Here is an 18,906-nt window from a genome sequence, read left to right as displayed (position 1 = left end):
CACTCTCACGTGATGTTGTAAATTTGGAAGCTCGGGTTTATGTTCTATTTTTGCTGTCTGGAATCCTGAAAAATTAACCAGCAGTAGCTTATTTGGAAAATTGTTTAGCAAGCTGTTTATGTTTTAATTACCTGATGGTAACATCTTTTAAAGTGAACATCCTGTGTCATTTTTAAACGGAAAAGGCAGTGTACTCGCTCTCCAAATTAGGTCATAAGGTCGGATGTGGGCATGCTTTCTGATGTTGGGACTCCTGAAGCAGTCCCGGTCCTTACGCCGCAAAACCTGGAAAACGTTGAGGCTTGGGCTGATGTTTCATAAGTAACATTCATTCTCACCTTGACATTCAATGGCATAGTAAGAAGTCTTGCAACACCAGGTTAAAGTCCAACAGGTTTGATTCAAACACGAGCTTTCGGAGCGCAGCTCCTTCCTCACCTGAAGACGGAGCTGTGCTCCGAAAGCTCGTGTTTGAATCAAACCTGTTGGACTTTAATCTGGTGTTGCAAGACTTCTTACTGTGCTCACCCCAGTCCAACGCCGGCATCTCCACTTCAATGGCATTAACATCACTAAATCTTCCACTATCAACATCTGGGAGGAGGGCGGGGGGAATGTTCACCATTTACACATCACAAGTCATGAGTGTGATGGAATACTCCCCACTCAACATCATCCAGGAGAAAGCATGATTGGTGTGCACTATGTTCAGCCTTAACTCTGTTCACCACTGACTCATAGTGGCAGCAATGTGTACCATTTGCAAGATACATTGCAGGAACTCACCAAGGTTCCGTTGATAGCCTCTCCAAACCCATGACTTCTACCACCTGGAAGGACAAGGAGAACAGATACATTGGGACACCGCCACCTGGACGTTTCCACTTCCAAGTCACTCACCATCCTGACTTGGAAACTACATCGCGTTGATTCACTGCTGCTGGCTCCCTTCCTGACAGCACTCTGCTTGCTCAAGAAGGCAGCTTATCACCTTCTGAAGGACATTTCGGAATGGGCAATAAATGTTGGCCCAGCCAGTGACGCCTGTAATGTTCTTGTCGAATGGCCTGATTTATTACAAGAACGCTTGTAGCTAAAGCTATAAATGATTTATTAACAATAACTGAATAAAGCCACTTTCTGGGGCTGCAATGGACATCAAATCTTCAAATTACTTCTCTAAAATTTTTCCCATCTCCAGCGTTTGCAAATTTAAATGTGTTTAAATGGGGAGAAAGCAGGAGAATGGGAATGAGAAAAATATCAGCCATGAATGAATGGTGGAGCAGACTCGATAGGCCAATTGACCTAATTCTACCCTTATGTCTTATGCTTTTCTGGTTTAGACACAGCAAATACTTTGGGCCCTGCCACTGTTAGGAGCATCGCTACCGTGCGCGAATCTGATTGATCTTCTAAATTTACTGTAGTAAGAAACAGATTAAATTGTTGTTTAAACACATGCCAGTTGCTGTCCATATTATCTTGAAAGCTGAGACTCTTTGGTGGCTTCAACGACTCCATGCTGTTAATTCTGCAGTCTGCAAAACCTTCAACTCTCTGTGGCAGGCCCTTTCAGTGTTTAATACCATCCAACCCTGGTAACATGTAATGTTCTTGTCGGATGGCCTGATATATTACAAGAACACCTGTAGCTAAAGCTATAAACAATATTAACAATATCTATGCATAAAATATATACAAGGTACAAATGAATAACAGTTAAATCATGCACAAACAACCCCTCTCTTCAGCTTCCTCCAGCCAGTCTGAGGTCAGCTGACCCTCATTCATTTATATACTAGTGTTATGGGCCAGGGCTTAGAAAATCCAACGTGTATTATGAAGCTCACTTGACCTATAACTTTTACGATTAATTTGGCTGGGATGAGCACAAGAGGCTTCACTTCAGCTGTGTTTCACCAGACTTCCGACGCTCTTTTATCAAAACAAAGTTTATTATCAGAATATAGTTAATATATATAAAACACTTAGCAAGAATTTGTCATCAATTACTAACATGAATAAAAGGCAACAGCTACAGTAATCTATGTATATAACGCTTAATGAATCCCCTTTAGCTGTCGGAATTTAATACAAAATCCAATAAAACCAAAACATCTTTCAAGAGCATGGCCCAGCACACTGTAATCTCACTTGAATGAGACTGGTCCTTTGCCTGAGATTCTGGTCCAAATTACCAACCAGCAGATTCAAAACTCCTCAGGAAAGCAATTCTAACTTTAAAGTTACCAAGGCAGTTTGCCACACCCACTGTGCTTTCAGTTCATTGGAACAGCTTTAAAATGAAACAAAAAAAACAGGGTAAATCTCCTGCAGCTTAACACAGTGCTTTCCAAAACTGCTGCTGCTTCTGCAGTCCGAAAGGATAAACCAAAAATGAAACCAAAAAACTAAGCCCCCTCTCACCTGACGGCCACAGCCCAACTCCACTAACAAATGACATGACTGAAGCCGTACTACAAGCCATTTGGTAAAACAAAACCTTTCTTAAAGGGACACTCAAATGACACGAGTGGAACTCCGAGTGGTCAGTCAGTGAACTATACAGTCGGTGAACAACCATGATATCACTACAACACTCCCATCCCATGAACGATGAAATAAAGTTGCAAGACCTCAAAGGAATGAGACCACTGTATTAATGGGCAGCAGCGTGTTCATTTAAAAACAAAATCCCATTATCAGTGCTGTCCTGGACTCCTTTGCTTTATTCTACCTGGGCCTGCTGTTTGTTGTATAAAATGGCAGTTCTTAGAGCTATAATATCCATGCGGAAGAACCTGGACAGTATCATCCCTTCCCCTTTGAATACCACATCATTTTGTTTGCACTGAGGTAATCCAGTTCAATTCAGAGCTTTCCCAAAGTTATTTCAATTTGAGAGTGCGTCTCATTATTCCATTGATTATTTGACAACTTCATACCACTTTTAATTTGATAAATCTGTAAGTAAGGGAATACTGGTTTCTCTAATCTCTTTAAATAGTAAATCCCTCATTGTGGAAATGTAGAGCCAGGGTAATGTTTTTAATGCACGCAATTGAATGGCCAAAGAGCAATCTCCTGAACTGTCAGAACCAGCCCTTAATATAGCAAAACTGGCCCAGAACCTAAATTCCATGTCTGCAAAGGACTTGACCACCTGTGGTTAGTCACAGTGGAGTATGTGTTTGCGGTCCCACTGGACTTTTACTGTCTGCTTGCCAGCTTATCATCCTTTTGTGCCTGCCTTGTCGCTGGTTTTCTAAAATATAATAATTTTTGGGATGTGGGCATCGCTGGTAAAGCTTGCATTTATTGACCATCCCTAGTTACCCATGAGAAGGTTGTGATACGCTACCTTTTGAGCTGTTGCGGTCCATATGGTAAAGGCACTCCTACAATGCTGTTAGTTAGGAACTATCAGGGTTTGGACTTACTAGAGATGAAGGAACAGTGCTATATATCCATGTCAAAATGGTGTGCAGCTTGGTGGTGGTGGTGTTCCTTTGCACCCATTGTCCTTGTTCTTCCAGGTGGTGGAGGTTGTGGTTTTGGGAGGAACAGTCAGTGCCTATACTGACTCTTCTGGGTTTAACCAGATTATTATACTTCTGCGAGGGAAAGAGTGTCAAAAGAAGTGCTGGAAATCGAAGGAACGTGGCTGATCTACGCAGGAAAATCAAGATCCATTGGAAGCATTTTATGAATACTGGCATTGTCAAAACAGAGATGGAAAACTAGGACAATGGAATAGAGTCCTGGGAGGAAGCATCACTAAGGGCTCTGTGGGAGTCGGTCTGCTTATGGTGGAACATTTGTAACTATGCCTCCAATTTCCAGCCTTCCTTTAAAATAAAAGCAAATTACTGCAGATGCTGGAATCTGAAACCAAAAAGGAAATGCTGGAAAATCTCAGCAGGTCTGGCAGCATCTGCAGGGAGAGAGAAGAGCTCACGTTTTGAGTCCAGATGGCCCTTTGTCAAAGCTAAAGACAGAGAAAGTGAGAAATATTTATACTGTGGAGTGAGATTGAAGATGAGTCATAGCCACAGAAATCCAGGGAAACGGGGTGCTAATAACCACAGAACGCAAGGGGAAAGATGGCGATCCCCAGAGAGAACAAAAGTTGTGAACGGTCAAGCAGCAGATAAACTAACATCAGAGGGTGAACTGTGACAGATATAGATGTGGGGGGAGGGGGAAGCAAAGGGGAGAAAGGGTAACCAAAGGGGATAAATGGGGGGCGAATATAAAGAAAGATGAGAGAAAGAAATGGTGAAAAACAGTCCAAATGAAATGGGATGAAAACAAATGGGTCGAGATGGGGTCGAGCTAATCATCTGAAGTTATTGAATTCGACGTTGAGACCGGAAGGCTGTTGCGAGCCCAACTGGAAGATGAGATGTTATTCCTCCAGTTTGCATTAAGCTTCACTGGAACATTGTAGCAGGCCAAGGACAGGCATGTGGGTATGGGAGCAGGGTCTTGTGTTAAAATGTCAAGCAATGGGAAGGCCAGGGTCCTGAATGCACACAGACCGAAGGTGCTCAGCAAAGTGATCATCCAGTCTGCATTTGGTCTCTCCGATACAGAGGTGACCACATTGGGAACAGCGAATGCAATAGACCAAATTGCCGAGGTGCAAGTGAAACAGCGCTTAACCTGGAATGTATGTTTTGGGCCTGGTATGTTAAGCATGGAAGAGGTAAAGGGGCAGGTGTTATACCTTCTGCGATTGCATGGGAATGTCCCATGGGTGATTGGAGAGGTGTTAGGCCTCTGTCAGCATTCTGCAGAGACCGTTCCTTCACGTGCCAAGGTCCCAGGTTCAATCTCGGCTCTGGAGCATTCTCCGTGTGGAGTTTGCATATTCTCCCCGTGTTTGCGTGAGTTTCGCCCCCACAACCCAAAGATGTGCAGGGGAGGTGGATAGGTAACGCTAAAATTGCCCCTTAATTGGAAAAAATTAATTGGGCACTCTTAAAAAAATTTTTTTTAAATAAGCCCTTCTCTTCAGGAATGAGGCAAGTGAACCGTCTCCAGTTAGATTTGTTTTGAAATACGATCAGCAAACTGCACACTGATTTCCAGATGTGGTTTCACTAAGGCCTTAAACAGTTGCAGTAAAATTTCTCTACTTTTATATTCCAGTCCCCTTGCAATAAATGTCAATATTCCATTTGCCTTTCTAGTCATTTTCTGTCTCCACATTCTGATTTTTCATGATTTATGTACAAGAATACACTCATGATCACCAAGTACTGCAATCTCCCATTTAAAAAACGTGCTGCTTTCCTGTCCTCCCTACCAAAGGGAACAAGTTAACATTTTCTCACATTATACTCCCATCTGTTAATTGTTTGCCTCCGCACTTAACCTAAATATGTCCTTTTGCAGACTTACCTCATTAATCCATCAAAATCTCTTTGCAACTATATGCTTCTTGTCATGACCCCTGGGCTGTCAATTCCAGCCCCACTTGACCCAGGGTCACAACTCAAGTGAAATTTGATGTTGTTTTAAAATACCTGAGAACTTTTGGCTGAGCCCAATGAACTACAGTCACCAGGTTTGTAAGTTTTAAGCACAAATAGCCTTTGATTATTTAACAGTAGTGTAATTAAACTGATCAAAATCTAACTGACGAACCTGCCTTACCCAACTCGCCCCACCACACACACGCAGATATATGCGCACACACCCAACACAGAGGGAAAGGGTGGTGGAGATAAAAGAAAAATTATGACTAAGTGCAAAGGATAAAAGATCTCCAATGCACAGTGATAGTTTTCAGTTAGTCTTTCAGGAATTCAAGCTTTTGCTTCAATGCTTCTTCCTTCTAATCTGGTGACGGTTTTCTCTGGCAAGACTTTTTTTTGCAGACCAAGATCATTTCAACTATATAGTGAAGATGTGCCAGGCACTCGCATGTTTTAGAACAATAAAGCAGTCCTTTACTTCAGAGTTAGTGAGAGCGCTCCAATTCCTTTCAAGGTCTAATCACTTCTGACCAGCTCTCTCTCTCTCTCTCTCTCTCGAGCATTACGCAGGAACCAATCACTGACTGTTGTCAGCCAGAACACTGTCCCTGGCCAACCCACAGGTTGCCAGCCAACCAATCAAGCCAACTTCTTCCAAAGCTGGTTCTTAAATTCCCTCAGCACCGAAGAGACTGATTTCTTCTCTCCAAAATACAAAACCTGGAACCATTGTCTTGACTAGCAGGCTACCTCAGTTTCAGTCCATTACTTAAAGGTGCATTCCAGGGGCAGCACAGTGGCGCAGTGGGTTAGCACTGCAGCCTCACGGCACCAAGGTCCAGGCTCGATCCCGGCCCTGGGTCACTGTCTGTGTGGAGTTTGCCCATTTTCCCCGTGTTTGCATTGATTTCGCTCCCACAACCCAAAGATGTGCAGGCTAGGTAGATTGCCGACGCTAAATTGCCCCTTAATTGGAAAAAATGAATTGGATACTCTAGATATATAAAAAAAGGTGCATTCCAATTGGGAGTTCACGGACCAAAAAGAAAAACAAAAAAAATGAGGACAGGGAAATCGAAATGAAGGACTCACATTCTACCAATACTGCTTACAATGCTTCCTGTCTTTGTTATTAGTAAATTTTGCTTTCCATTCCATCATCTAAGTCATTAAATAAGGTGAATTGCTGAAAAATATATTCTTAGGGGTCACCACTGGCAGTTCGAATATCTGCGTACTGGCCCTACTTAGTGTCTCCTGACACTTACACAGTTCTGAACCAGCTCAGCAACCTGGTCCATTTAATTCCAGTCCTCATTGTCTTGCAGCCATGTCTCAGTAATGACTGCCATGTCAAACCCACCAAATTGAGATTGCGTCTGCATTTCAATGTTTTCTTTATAATCTGGTTTGTATAAAGAGTGCATAATTAGGCCTCAGGCCTCACTAATCTTTCCACTCTGATATTTTACTCTCTCACTTCTTACTTCTCATTGCTGGTTTACTTCCCTTTTTTTTATCTGTTTTAAAACACAATTTGTAACTGTTACTCTACTCCTTTCCTGTTTATTTGTTTTTGAATTACCTTTTCAACTGAACCCTTCAACCCACCCTCCACCCCACGAGTTTAAAGTCCTTTTGACTGCTCTATCTTCTTTCCGCTAGGAGGTGAATCCCAGCCCGGTTCATGCTCCTTCAACCACATGTTCATGCCCTTAATCTGCTGATCTCTATGGTCAATTTATATGTGGCTTGGTCCATAATCCAGTTATTATATCCTTTGAGATGCTTTAGGTGCATGTCCAACTCTCACTTCAGCTCACTGCTCTGTGCTGGAAAGATTTCAGAAGGAATAATCTACCTATACTTGTTAACTTGGGGCAGTCTCATTGTCAGCAAGTTCAAGCGTACCGCAATTCAGATGTATAGACTTCTTTGCCAAACATTGGTCTAGAGTATTTGTATCTACTTTTTAGTTTGTTGTCAAGTTTATTTTTCTGCACACTAATTTGCATTACGTACTACAACACTGGAAAGAAATGTTAAATGTATCCTTTTTTAGGGCTTACCAGAAATAAACCAAAGACTTGCCCTTGATCTGACCTGGGCGCAAAAAACATTCAGCAGCTGCTCACTAACCATAGCTTCCTTTGTGCTGATGTCACTGTGTTTATGCCTCTCTCCCTTACACTTGCAATTGCTATCTTGTGGGCTCTTTGGTTGTTGAGCTAATTGATCATACACTAAAATGACTAATCACACAAATATAGACAAGTATATCGATTCGTAACCTATACATTTGCCCTCAAACTCTGGAGTCCTGCTGCTCCTCCTTCAATGTTGATTTAGATTTGATGTCCCTTTTTGAATTTTTCTCAATCCCTATCTGCTGCACTGCTGCTGATGCCTGGTTCCTACACTGCTTTTCAATGGTCTACTCTCCCAGTGGACTTTACTGAAGCATTCCAGAGGGATTGTTCCCTCTGTGACACCCTGGTCCATTCCTCATCATCCCTTTCTCGTCCATGTCCATGCAGGAAATGTAACTTCTGCCCTTTACCTCTTCCTTTCCCAGGGTCCAAACACTCCTTTCAGATGAAGCTGGACCCTTGCCCTTTCAAGCTGGTATACTGCAAGAAGTAACTTCAAAACATTTTTTACATAGTCTGATGTTGGTGATACGGCCGCATAGTTTATCAGAATGATACTTCAACTCAAAGTTGAATAAAAGAGAGATTGCACAATCTACAACTGTATTTGATCTCAACTTTCAGGTTTTTAGGGACAACAGTTACGGTAGATAGAAACTATTTCTGCTGGCGGGGGAGTTTAGGACTAGGGAGCCACAAATGTCATGTTTCAGCCACACCTTTCAGGAGTGAAATTAGGAAACACCTCCACCCTCGGTGATGCCATCTGCTAATGCTGAATCGATTGTAAATTTTCATAGAATAGAATTTACAGTACAGTGCCATTCGGCCCATCAAGTCTGTACCAGCCCTTGGAAAGAGCACCCCACTCAAGCACACACCTCCTCCACCCCATCCCCTTAACCCAGTAACCTTAATTAACATTTCTTTGGACACTAAGGGCAATTTATCGTGGCCAATCCACCTAACCCGCACATGATTGGACTGTGGGAGGAAACCGGAGCACCCGGAGGAAACCCATGCACACACGGGGGGAACATACAGACTCCGACAGACAGTGAACCAGCGAGGAATCGAACCTGGGACCCTGGTGCTGTGAAGCAACTGTGCTAACCACTATACTACCATGCTGCCCGACAAATTTTGAATACAAGATTGATAGATTTTTGTTAATTAATGGTATTGAGGAATATGCAGCAAAGCTATTGAGTCAGGTCACAGATTAGTCATGATCTCATTGGATGATGAAATAGGCGTGACGGGTGAAATGATTTACTCCTGTTCCAAAAGTAACTGCAAAGCAATATTTGTATGTATGGTCTGATGTCAGTAATATTGTTGCGATATTTAATATAGGGCATTCCCATTCGACAGCAAGAATGTTAGGATTCTTTAGTGCATAGGCCTTTTACTCAGAGTACTTATCTGATCGTGAAGCAGCCATCAAATTTGGCCCATCCTTATTCAACCCGTCAAATCCCTGAAGAACCAGGTACTCAGTTATTTTGAATCTTTCATGTCCCAAAGCACTTTAGAGTAAATTAAGTTATTTGAAGTATGTCACTGGTGTGTTTAAGAAATGTGATCGTTACTTTGCACACAGTGTTGTTCCATAAACAGGAATGTTGTAATGACCAGATCATCTGATTTAATGATGTTTGTTGAAGAATAAATATTAGCCAGGAGAGGATTCCCCTGCACGTCTTGGAACAGTGCCATGATATTTACATCAACGGAGAGGACGGTGCAGCGCTCTTTCGGAACTTGGATTATGTGCTGAATCTCTGAAGTGGGAATTGAAACCAGAACCTTTTGACTTGGAAGTGAGAGTTGCTCATTGATCCACAGCTGACACAAACATTTAACTATGAAATATCTGTCCTCTTTGCATGCTGTCAAGTTCTTTATTGTGTTTTGCTTTTAAATTGAATGGTTGTCCCGGAATAGTACTATGTATAGAAGTGAATAGATCTTAATACTGAAGGGGTGTGCAATGCAGTATTCTAACGACCCTACCTTCCTGCTCAGCATTTCCAGAACATGGTTGAGGCTCTGGAGGAAGAGGCAGCCACTGAGAAGCTGCAGTTGGTTGAGACTCATCTTGCTCGTGTTGAGGCCTTGCTAAACGATCGTCGCCGTGTTTCTTTGGAGAACTACCTATCAGCATTACAGGCAGATCCTCCACGTGTGAGTACTCATTGCTTTCAATCGCTGATGGAATCTGGAACAGGGACTTTAGGACAGGAATGAACAAAGAAAATTACAGCACAGGAACAGGCCCTTCGGCCCTCCCAGCCTGCGCCGATCCAGATCCTTTATCTAAACCTGTCGCCTATTTTCCAAGGATCTACTTCCCTCTGTTCCCCGTCCATTCATATATCTGTCCAGATGCATCTTAAATGATGCTATCGTGCCCGCCTCTACCACCTCCGCTGGCAAAGCGTTCCAGGCACCCACCACCCTCTGCGTAAAAAAACTTTCCACGCACATCTCCCTTAAACTTTCTCCCCCTCACCTTGAAATCGTGACCCCTTGTAATTGACACCCCCACTCTTGGAAAAAGCTTGTTGCTATCCACCCTGTCCATACCTCTCATAATTTTGTAGACCTCAATCAGGTCCCCCCTCAACCTCCGTCTTTCCAACGAAAACAATCCTAATCTACTCAACCTTTCTTCATAGCTAGCACCCTCCATACCAGGCAACATCCTGGTGAACCTCCTCTGCACCCTCTCTAAAGCATCCACATCCTTCTGGTAATGTGGCGACCAGAACTGCACGCAGTATTCCAAATGTGGCCTAACCAAAGTCCTATACAACTGTAACATGACCTGCCGACTCTTGTACTCAATACCCCGTCCGATGAAGGCAAGCATGCTGTATGCCTTCTTGACCACTCTATCGACCTGTGTTGCCACTTTCAGGGTGCAATGGACCTGAACTCCCAGATCTCTCTGTACATCAATTTTCCCCAGGACTCCTCCATTGACCGTATAGTCCGCTCTTGAATTGGATCTTCCAAAATGCATCACCTCGCATTTGCCTGGATTGAACTCCATCTGCCATTTCTCTGCCCAACTCTCCAATCTATCTATATTTTGCTGTATTCTCTGACAGCTGTATCCTCGCTATCTGCAACTCCACCAATCTTAGTACCATCTGCAAACTTGCTAATCAGACCACCTATACCTTCGTCCAGATCATTTATGAGATAATCAACCTCTCCCTTTCCTGTGCACACACACCTGATCTTCCCAGCATGGAATAAAATAAACCAGGGAGGCTGGGTAACTACAATAAACTACTTCAAATATTCAGTAAATTATTCAATAAATTGAATAAATTCAACATTGAGTTCAGCAACTTTAGACTGTGACTTTTCCCCTCCCTTTTTAAAAATCCCATACATGTATTTTCTCAATGCAGAAATCTATCACCCTTCCACACCAGGCCATCTGCTTTTTGTTCTTTCGATTGCTACATCTTGTTTCAATCTCTCACAGCTAAGAGTTTAATATCTGACACGGTCTCCCTCTCTTTAGTTCTGATGAAGAGTCACACAGACTCAACATTAACTCTTTTTCCCTCCTTACAGATGCTACCAGACCTGAGTTTTTCCAGAATTCTGTTCTTGTTTCAGATTCCAGCATCCATGTATTTTGCTTATTAGAATACATTGATGTATTGGGGCCAATGGAGGAGGCATGCGGGGGAAGTGGGAGCGTTGGTCTGGTCCCCAATATGTGACAACCACCGATTTGACCCGGGGAAAATGCATGGTGGGTTTCGAGCGGGGGTGGGAAGGATGGGCGACTTGTTCCTGGAAGGGAGCTTCGCGAACATGAGGGCGCTGGAGGAGAAGTTCGGGCTGGCGAGGGGGAATGACTTTCGGTACTTCCAGGTGCGGGATTTCGTAGGTAGACAAGTCCCGTCCTTTCCACACCTTCCACGAAGGGGGATCCAGGACAGGGTAATTTCCAAGGGTGAGGTAGGAGAGGGGAGAGTCTCAGATATTTATAAGGAGTTTATGGGAGCGGAGGACACAGGGACCGAGGAACTGAAACTTAAGTGGGAGGAGGAGCTTGGTGGGGAGTTGGAGGGAGGCGTACGGGCAGACGCTCTGAGGAGGGTAAATGCAACTGCAACATGTGCCAGGCTCGGTCTGATTCAGTTCAAGGTGGTTCACTGGGCCCACATGACGGTTGCCCGGATGAGCAAATTCTTTGGGCTGGAGGACAAGTGTGCTAGATGTGGGGAAGGACCAGCGAACCATGTCCACATGTTCTGGGCGTGTCCAAAACTCAGGGGATACTGGCAGGGGTTTGCGGACGTCATATCCCGGGTACTGAAAACAAGGGTGGCGATGAGTCCAGAGGTGGCGATTTTTGGGGTGTCGGAAGACCCGGGAGTATAGGAGGGGTTAGAGGCCGACGTTGTGGCCTTTGCTTCCCTGATAGCTTGGCGACGAATACTGTTGGCCTGGAGGGACTCAAAGCCCCCAAAGACTGAAGTATGGCTGTCGGACATGGCAAGCTTTCTCGGCTTGGAAAAAATCAAGTTCGCCTTACGGGGATCGCTATCGGGGTTCGCCCGGGGGTGGCAACCATTCATCAACTTCTTTGCGGGGAACTAATCGTCGGGGGGGGGGGGGGGGGGGGGGGTAGGGGTAGAATAGGGGGGAAGATTAGGTGGGTCTATTTGCGAGAGTGGTACTGTTATTTGCATTATGTTTTTTGTAATTGGTATCTGCACACTAATGCATATTGTTACCGTTTACAATGCCAAAAGTACCTCAATAAAATTGTCTGTTTAAAGAATACATTGATGTATTGTCCCATGTACTTATTATATTATGAGTTCAAATCCATGACTTCTGAGAAAAATGTCTTACCTGTGTTCCTGCTTCCAAATGAATTCCAGTCTTCTCAGTGGAGCAATAATAATATTTACTGTTTCTGGGTTATATTGCAGTTAATACATGCTCCTTTTATGCTTGGGATTTTGATTTATTCCTCCAATCAAAATGACCTAATATAGCCAGAATTGTTTGCCACAATTTGGTGTCATTCAGGCACCAGCCACAAATTAATATTGTGACTAAAATATCAGGCAATTTCAACAGTGATGTCCAATTTTTAGATGTCCTCCTTAGTGGTTTCAGGGGATCTGTAAATAAACCAATACTGTGGGCTATAGAACTAGCATCATCACCAAGCCCCTCTGCTGAACATAGAACAGTACAGCATAGAACAGGGCCTTTGGCCCTCAATGTTGTGCTGAGTCACAGTATTTCTTCAAACTTGTCATGGTAAAAGATCTTGTGCTATTTTATCCTGACTGACGTGTTTTGGGGCATCTGCAGCTGTATCCTGAACATGTCAGTTATAAACAGTGCTAGGTCTTGATACTGCAGGCTGAGACATCGTGCCATTGCTAGCTCTCTCAAGTAGTTGGACTAATCTAGGTGGCCGTCATGATATGCTGAACACTGCTTGCTGCTTCCACATGTGCAAATTGCGCTGGTGCTGACACCCGCTTCATCCAAGACACATGACTTCCAAAGCGCTTTTATAAAATATTTTGCTTAGGGAATCTTTTTTTTTATTCTTCCCTCCCACCCACATTTCTCCCCTCTTTCCCTTTTCTATTTTATCCTTGCTAGTACTTCTGTGTTGGTTCTTGTTTCCATGGCTGATTTTCTTTATATTTAATTATTTTCAAAACACTTTTATAATTTTATTAACTGAGTCAAGTCTCCTTTTTGAATGCAAACTGATTTCACTCTTCTCTTTGTCTCATTATTCCCATACACCTGTTTTGAGTCCTGAATTTTATATTGACCTGACTTGTACTTCAGTCCCTGGCATTTCCTTAAAAACAAGAGTAACAAAAGTGATGGAAGCGATGTAGGACTCGAGCACCTGAGCAGTCTGAAAACATCAGTTCATGAGTGGTTGAGAAAGGGGCTGGGATATCATACTGAGCAATTTCTCAGACAGAAGAATGGAGATGGAACTTTTTACTGCAGGATGTGAGCTGACATTTGAGTAATTGCAAATCGATTCATTCGACCTCACTGATAGGGGCTGTGCTAGATTGTCCCACAAGGTGTCCAAGGTAAAATAAACAAATAGGAATCCTGTTGAAGAGAAGAGGAGAATTTAAGTGTGGGAATTCCTGGAAGGAAAGTGACCGTGAATTAAAATAAAAATTAAATACTGGGTTTTAACCTGCCCTTCTGACTGATACTGATGTCTTTGTTGAATAATTTCCTCTTCAGCCTCACCGTATCCTGCAAGCCCTAAAGCGCTATGTCCGTGCAGAGCAGAAGGATCGCCAACATACTCTTCGACATTACCAGCATGTCATGGCTGTGGATCCAGAGAAAGCAGCACAGATGAAATCTCAAGTGAGTGAAATGTTATGACACATACCTCTGTGCCATTGTTATCCAGGAGACTAGGGAACCTCCTGCTGTCCGTTTCATCTCTCGCATGCTCCTGACAAATAGGCCTCATTTGCAAATGGTTGCTGACCCTGATTAGTTTTTCCATTTTCCAACAAAATACAGTAAAATAATAACGTCACAGTTAAACAAATTTAAATATAAAACTGCTGGGAGTATTAAATCAAAGTTCATGAAGAGGATAAATAAGGACTTCAGATCACTATATTACGCCACTGAGGATATCTATAAGCAGTTCCAATCAATAAATTACTTTGAGATGCGTTCTATGGGCAAATGAGGTAGTCATTTGGTAAGATGGAACATACACCAATAAGACAAAGGTGTTTGATAGTGTTTTAAAGAGAGGGATTAGCTAGAATGCTGGAACAACTCCCCCTTGTCCTTCAATTAGCCTGACCAATCTGAAAGGGTAATGGAGGCAGAGACCCTCATAACATTAAGAAGTATTTAGATGTGCACTTGTGATTACCAAGGTATACAAAGCTGTGGGCCAAGTGCTGGAAAATAGAACAGTTAGGTGGTTGTTTTTGACCGGCGCAGCCGTAGTGGGCAAAAGGGCTTTTTCTGTGTTGTAGACGTCTATGACTCTATAACTGGCAGACAGAGCTTTGGTTTGGCATCTCATCTGAAGGATGGCACCTCTGGTGCAGCAGGTAGTACATTAGTACTTTGTCCTAGATCAGGGGTGGGCAAACTACGGCCCGGGGTTTTTATGCGGCCCACCAAGTCATTAAAAAAAAATTTAAAAAAAAAAAAAAAAATTTTTTAAATTTTTTTTTTAAGGTTAATGGGGGGGGGGGGGCTGTTGGGTTACTTACTGGTATAGGGTGGATACGTTGACTTGAGTAGTGTGATCATTGCTCGGCACAACATCGAGGGCCGAAGGGCCCGTTCTGTGCTGTACTGTTCTATGTTCTATGTTCTACATGAGGCGCCCAGAATCATAACCGGGTGAAGTAATTATTTTACTTAATATACTATGCGGCCCTTTAAAATTGTGAATTTCTGAATGTGGCCCTTGCACGGAAAAGTTTGCCCACCCCTGTCCTAGATGATGTATTTATGTCTTGGAGTGGAGCTTGAATCACAGTCTGACTTAAAGATGAGTGTGCTACAACTGAGCCAAACACTGTGAAAGAAAAGCTGGAAATATCTTGTTGCTGATGTTGATAACATTTGAGTTTTATTGTTGTTAACTTATGCAAGCAAGCATTAAAATACTTTAATCTGATTACCTCTGGTGCCTAGGTGGTGACCCACCTCCACGTTATTGAGGAGCGGATGAACCAGAGCCTCTCTCTGCTTTACCAGGTGCCGTTTGTTGCTGAGGAAATCCAAGATGAGATTGGTGCGTACAATGACTGCAGCATTTGTTTGTATTTGATTACTTGTGAGTACTTATGTAGACCAATATTGCAATTATACTCGCAGTGCAGAATGCACACTGTGATGCTTGGTGATTTAGACCTAGCAACCTTATTTGTTTTTTATGGCTCTTGCAAGTCCGAAGAGATGCTTCATTGATCTTGAAACAAGTCCACTATTTTCATACAGGCAGTTTTGCAGCTTTTACCATTTGACTCCTCATAGGCTACCCCTAATGGCCAATGCAACATGCTGCCCTGTGCAAGGAACAAAATTTGTCTGTTTCAGGCCAGAGTGTTCAACCTCCAATTTCTGAGCTCAGAATATGGGGCAAAGATTCCAAAACCAGATTGAGTAGCTGTGGCATAATTTGAGAGATTAGCACCAATTGACCCTATTCTACTTGAAATAAAAGAATAAGCATTGTGTGCAGTGGTGAGGCATGTTGTATTGCTATTTGCCACATGTAACCCTGCAATCCTCAATTGTCAGCTATGTGTTGTAAGTTTTCTTTTGTGTCTCATGGCCATGCTGGTGTCTGTCCTTAGATATACTCTTGGCAAAGCTCCCATTGCTCCACAATAAAAATTGATTGCATCTTCTCATTGGCAGATAATGAGGCTTGCAAGGACCTTTTGAGGATCTTACTGAGACGTGTTTCATAGAATTTACAGTGCAGAAGGAGGCCATTCGGCCCATCGAGTCTGCACCGGCTCTTGGAAAGAGCACCCTACCCAAGGTCAACGCCTCCACCCTATCCCCATAACCCAGTAACCCCACCAAACACTAAGGGCAATTTTGGACACTAGGGGCAATTTATCATGGCCAATCCACCTAACCTGCACATCTTTGGACTGTGGGAGGAAACCGGAGCACCTGGAGGAAACCCACGCACTCACGGGGAGGATGTGCAGACTCCGCACAGACAGTGACCCAAGCCGGAATCTAACCTGGGACCCTGGAGTTGTGAAGCAATTGTGCTATCCACAATGCTACCGTGCTGCCCGTGTACCGTGTTGTGAAGGCTTTGTTTATGGACTGTATTTAATGAACGCCGAATCTTGCAACTCAAGTCTTTACATGTGACTAATAGGATTTAATTTTCCTTCAATTGAATATAATCCTGCTCACAGCCAGCAAGAATGTTATGTAACCTTGTCCTTTCAATCTTTACATCTTCCACTCTGTGAAGATTTAATCTTCACAATATACAACTATCTCATTAAACACATGATGTGGAGATGCCGGCGTTGGACTGGGGTGAGCACAGTAAGAAGTCTTACAACACCAGGTTAAAGTCCAACAGGTTTGATTCAAACACGAGCTTTCGGAGCGCGGCTCCTTCCTCAGGTGAATACCTCGCCATTCACCTGAGGAAGGAGCCGCGCTCCGAAAGCTCGTGTTTGAATCAAACCTGTCGGACTTTAATCTGGTGTTGTAAGACTTCTTACTGTGCTCATTAAACACACTTATTAAATCTGTTCACATTCTCAACATTACTTCCATTTCTCCGTACAATTTAAATGCAGTCCAAGCCAGTCAATTTACCATCTGTTTAGAATCATCAACCTGAATTTTTTTCTTTTTCAAGTATCTATCTAATTCCTTTCTGAAAGTTAATATTGAATCTGGTTTGACAATCCTTTGAGGCAGACTTTCCAAATGATCAAGACTCACTGCACTGAATACAATCTCATTTTCCTCTGGTCCTTTTTGCCAATAGTTTTAAATTTGTGGTTAATGACTATTAAGCCATTAGGAACTCTTTCTTCTTATTCACTGTGTCAAATTATTGCATACATTTGACACACATTAAATCTCCTCTAACCTCTGCTTCAAGGACCATCCCAGTATTTTGACATAACTGAAGTCTATCATCACTGGTGCCACTGTAGTTGATCTCCTCTGTGCCCTCTCACGTCATGGTATCCTTTCTGAAGTGTTTTGCCTAGAATTGGACACGGTTCTATAGCTGAGGCAGAAAGTGATTTATAAAGTTTAGCATAACTTGCTTGCCTGTACTCTATACATTTTTAAAAGTCTCATCAATTTCAGTTATTTGGTTTCAGTTCAAATGTTGATTGCAGTTTCATTCCCTTACATTTGTTCACATCAGATGCATTTTGCCTCCCATCAACCTCGGTTTCCAGCCGACCCAGATGTAGCTTTTCTTACCCATCTTACCCCTTCCCTGCATTTGGTGGCAACTTCATAAGACAGCTGTGTTTCTGCCCCACTTCATGCATTCATCTGAAAATTCCAATAACTCCTTTGAGCCGACTCCTACTATAAATCTACTAAGAGGCAAGCCTCCTACCATCCCAGTGCATTATTAACCCCACTTTCAAAATCGTTTTGAATACTTTTCCCACAGCAGATATTAGTCCCAATTACCTGCAGTGCGTAAATTCATCTCGGGGGTTCCTTTTTAAGGTTGGTGCAATCAGTAACTTTACAAACTTTTGGCACCTAAAGATTTTATGAAATGTTTTGGGCGCGATTCTCCGCCCCCTCATGCCGGGTGGGAGAATAGCGGGAGGGCCTCCCGACATTTTTCACGCTCTCCCGCTATTCCCCCCCCCCCCCCAACGCCCGACACACGCCACGAATCGCCGCTCGCCGTTTTTTACGGCGAGCGACGATTCTCCGAGGCCGAGCGGCCGGGCCTTCACGCCCATTTCAACACGGCAGCAAACACACCTGCTCGCTGCCGTCGTGAAACAGGCGCCAGATGCCCGTTTGGGGCATCTGGGGGCCCGATTAGCACGGCAGTACCACGGCCGTGCTAAGGGGGGGCATAGACCCGCGATAGGTGCCCACCGATCACGGGCCCCCTCCACCGCCCCGCAAGACGTGGCGGCTGAGGGAAAAGACACCAACTGCGCATGCACGGCTTGGCGTTGTCCAACCTGCGCATGCGCGGCCGACATCATCGGCCGCGTCAGCCGGCATGACGTTTGACGTGCGGCCTTGACGACCGTCGTCAAGGCCGCGCCGCCGTGACACACGGGGCCGCGCTCCTAGCCCCGCCCGGGGGGAAGAATTGGCCCCGGAAGTGGGCGTGAAGACTGTCCCACGGCAGCCTTTACGTTTCTCCGCATTTGCGGAGAATCTCGCCCTTTGTTTTTGCTAACCATAGCTAAATGCCACAAATGTGTTTCCCATACAGATCATAAGAATGCTTAGAATTTGCCTCCTGTTTCATTATTTCAATCCATAGGAATATTAAAAACATAGGAAGGTTTACAACTCTGAAGAAGGGCATTCAGTGTATCATATCCATGCTGGCCGCGAAAGAGTTATCTCTTGATCTTTGTAGTTTCGGGCATCGCAAGAGTTTTAAAAATAAATTATGATGAGGATTTCTGCCTCCACCACACTTTCAGACAGTGAGTTCCAGATTCCCGCCATGCTCTTAACTCTTTTCTATCTTTTCA

General features: G+C 43.7%; 1 protein-coding gene across 3 annotated transcripts in view; it reads left to right on the top strand.

Annotated features, from left to right (window-relative positions):
• Positions 1 to 18,906, top strand: part of aplp2 (amyloid beta (A4) precursor-like protein 2) — a 133,928-nt gene that overhangs the window by 94,879 nt on the left and 20,143 nt on the right. For all 3 annotated transcript variants that reach the window (XM_038778412.1, XM_038778411.1, XM_038778410.1), the window contains 3 exons: positions 9,665 to 9,823; positions 13,916 to 14,044; positions 15,353 to 15,452. In XM_038778412.1, coding sequence (XP_038634340.1) covers positions 9,665 to 9,823; positions 13,916 to 14,044; positions 15,353 to 15,452 — 388 coding nt within the window. The remainder of the gene's footprint in view (positions 1 to 9,664; positions 9,824 to 13,915; positions 14,045 to 15,352; positions 15,453 to 18,906) is intronic.

This window comes from Scyliorhinus canicula, chromosome 19, assembly GCF_902713615.1.
Source record: "Scyliorhinus canicula chromosome 19, sScyCan1.1, whole genome shotgun sequence".
Classification (NCBI taxonomy): Eukaryota; Metazoa; Chordata; class Chondrichthyes; order Carcharhiniformes; family Scyliorhinidae; genus Scyliorhinus; species Scyliorhinus canicula.
The sequence above is the reverse complement of the archived record's forward strand: the minus strand, read 5'-3'. Positions and strand labels throughout refer to the sequence as shown.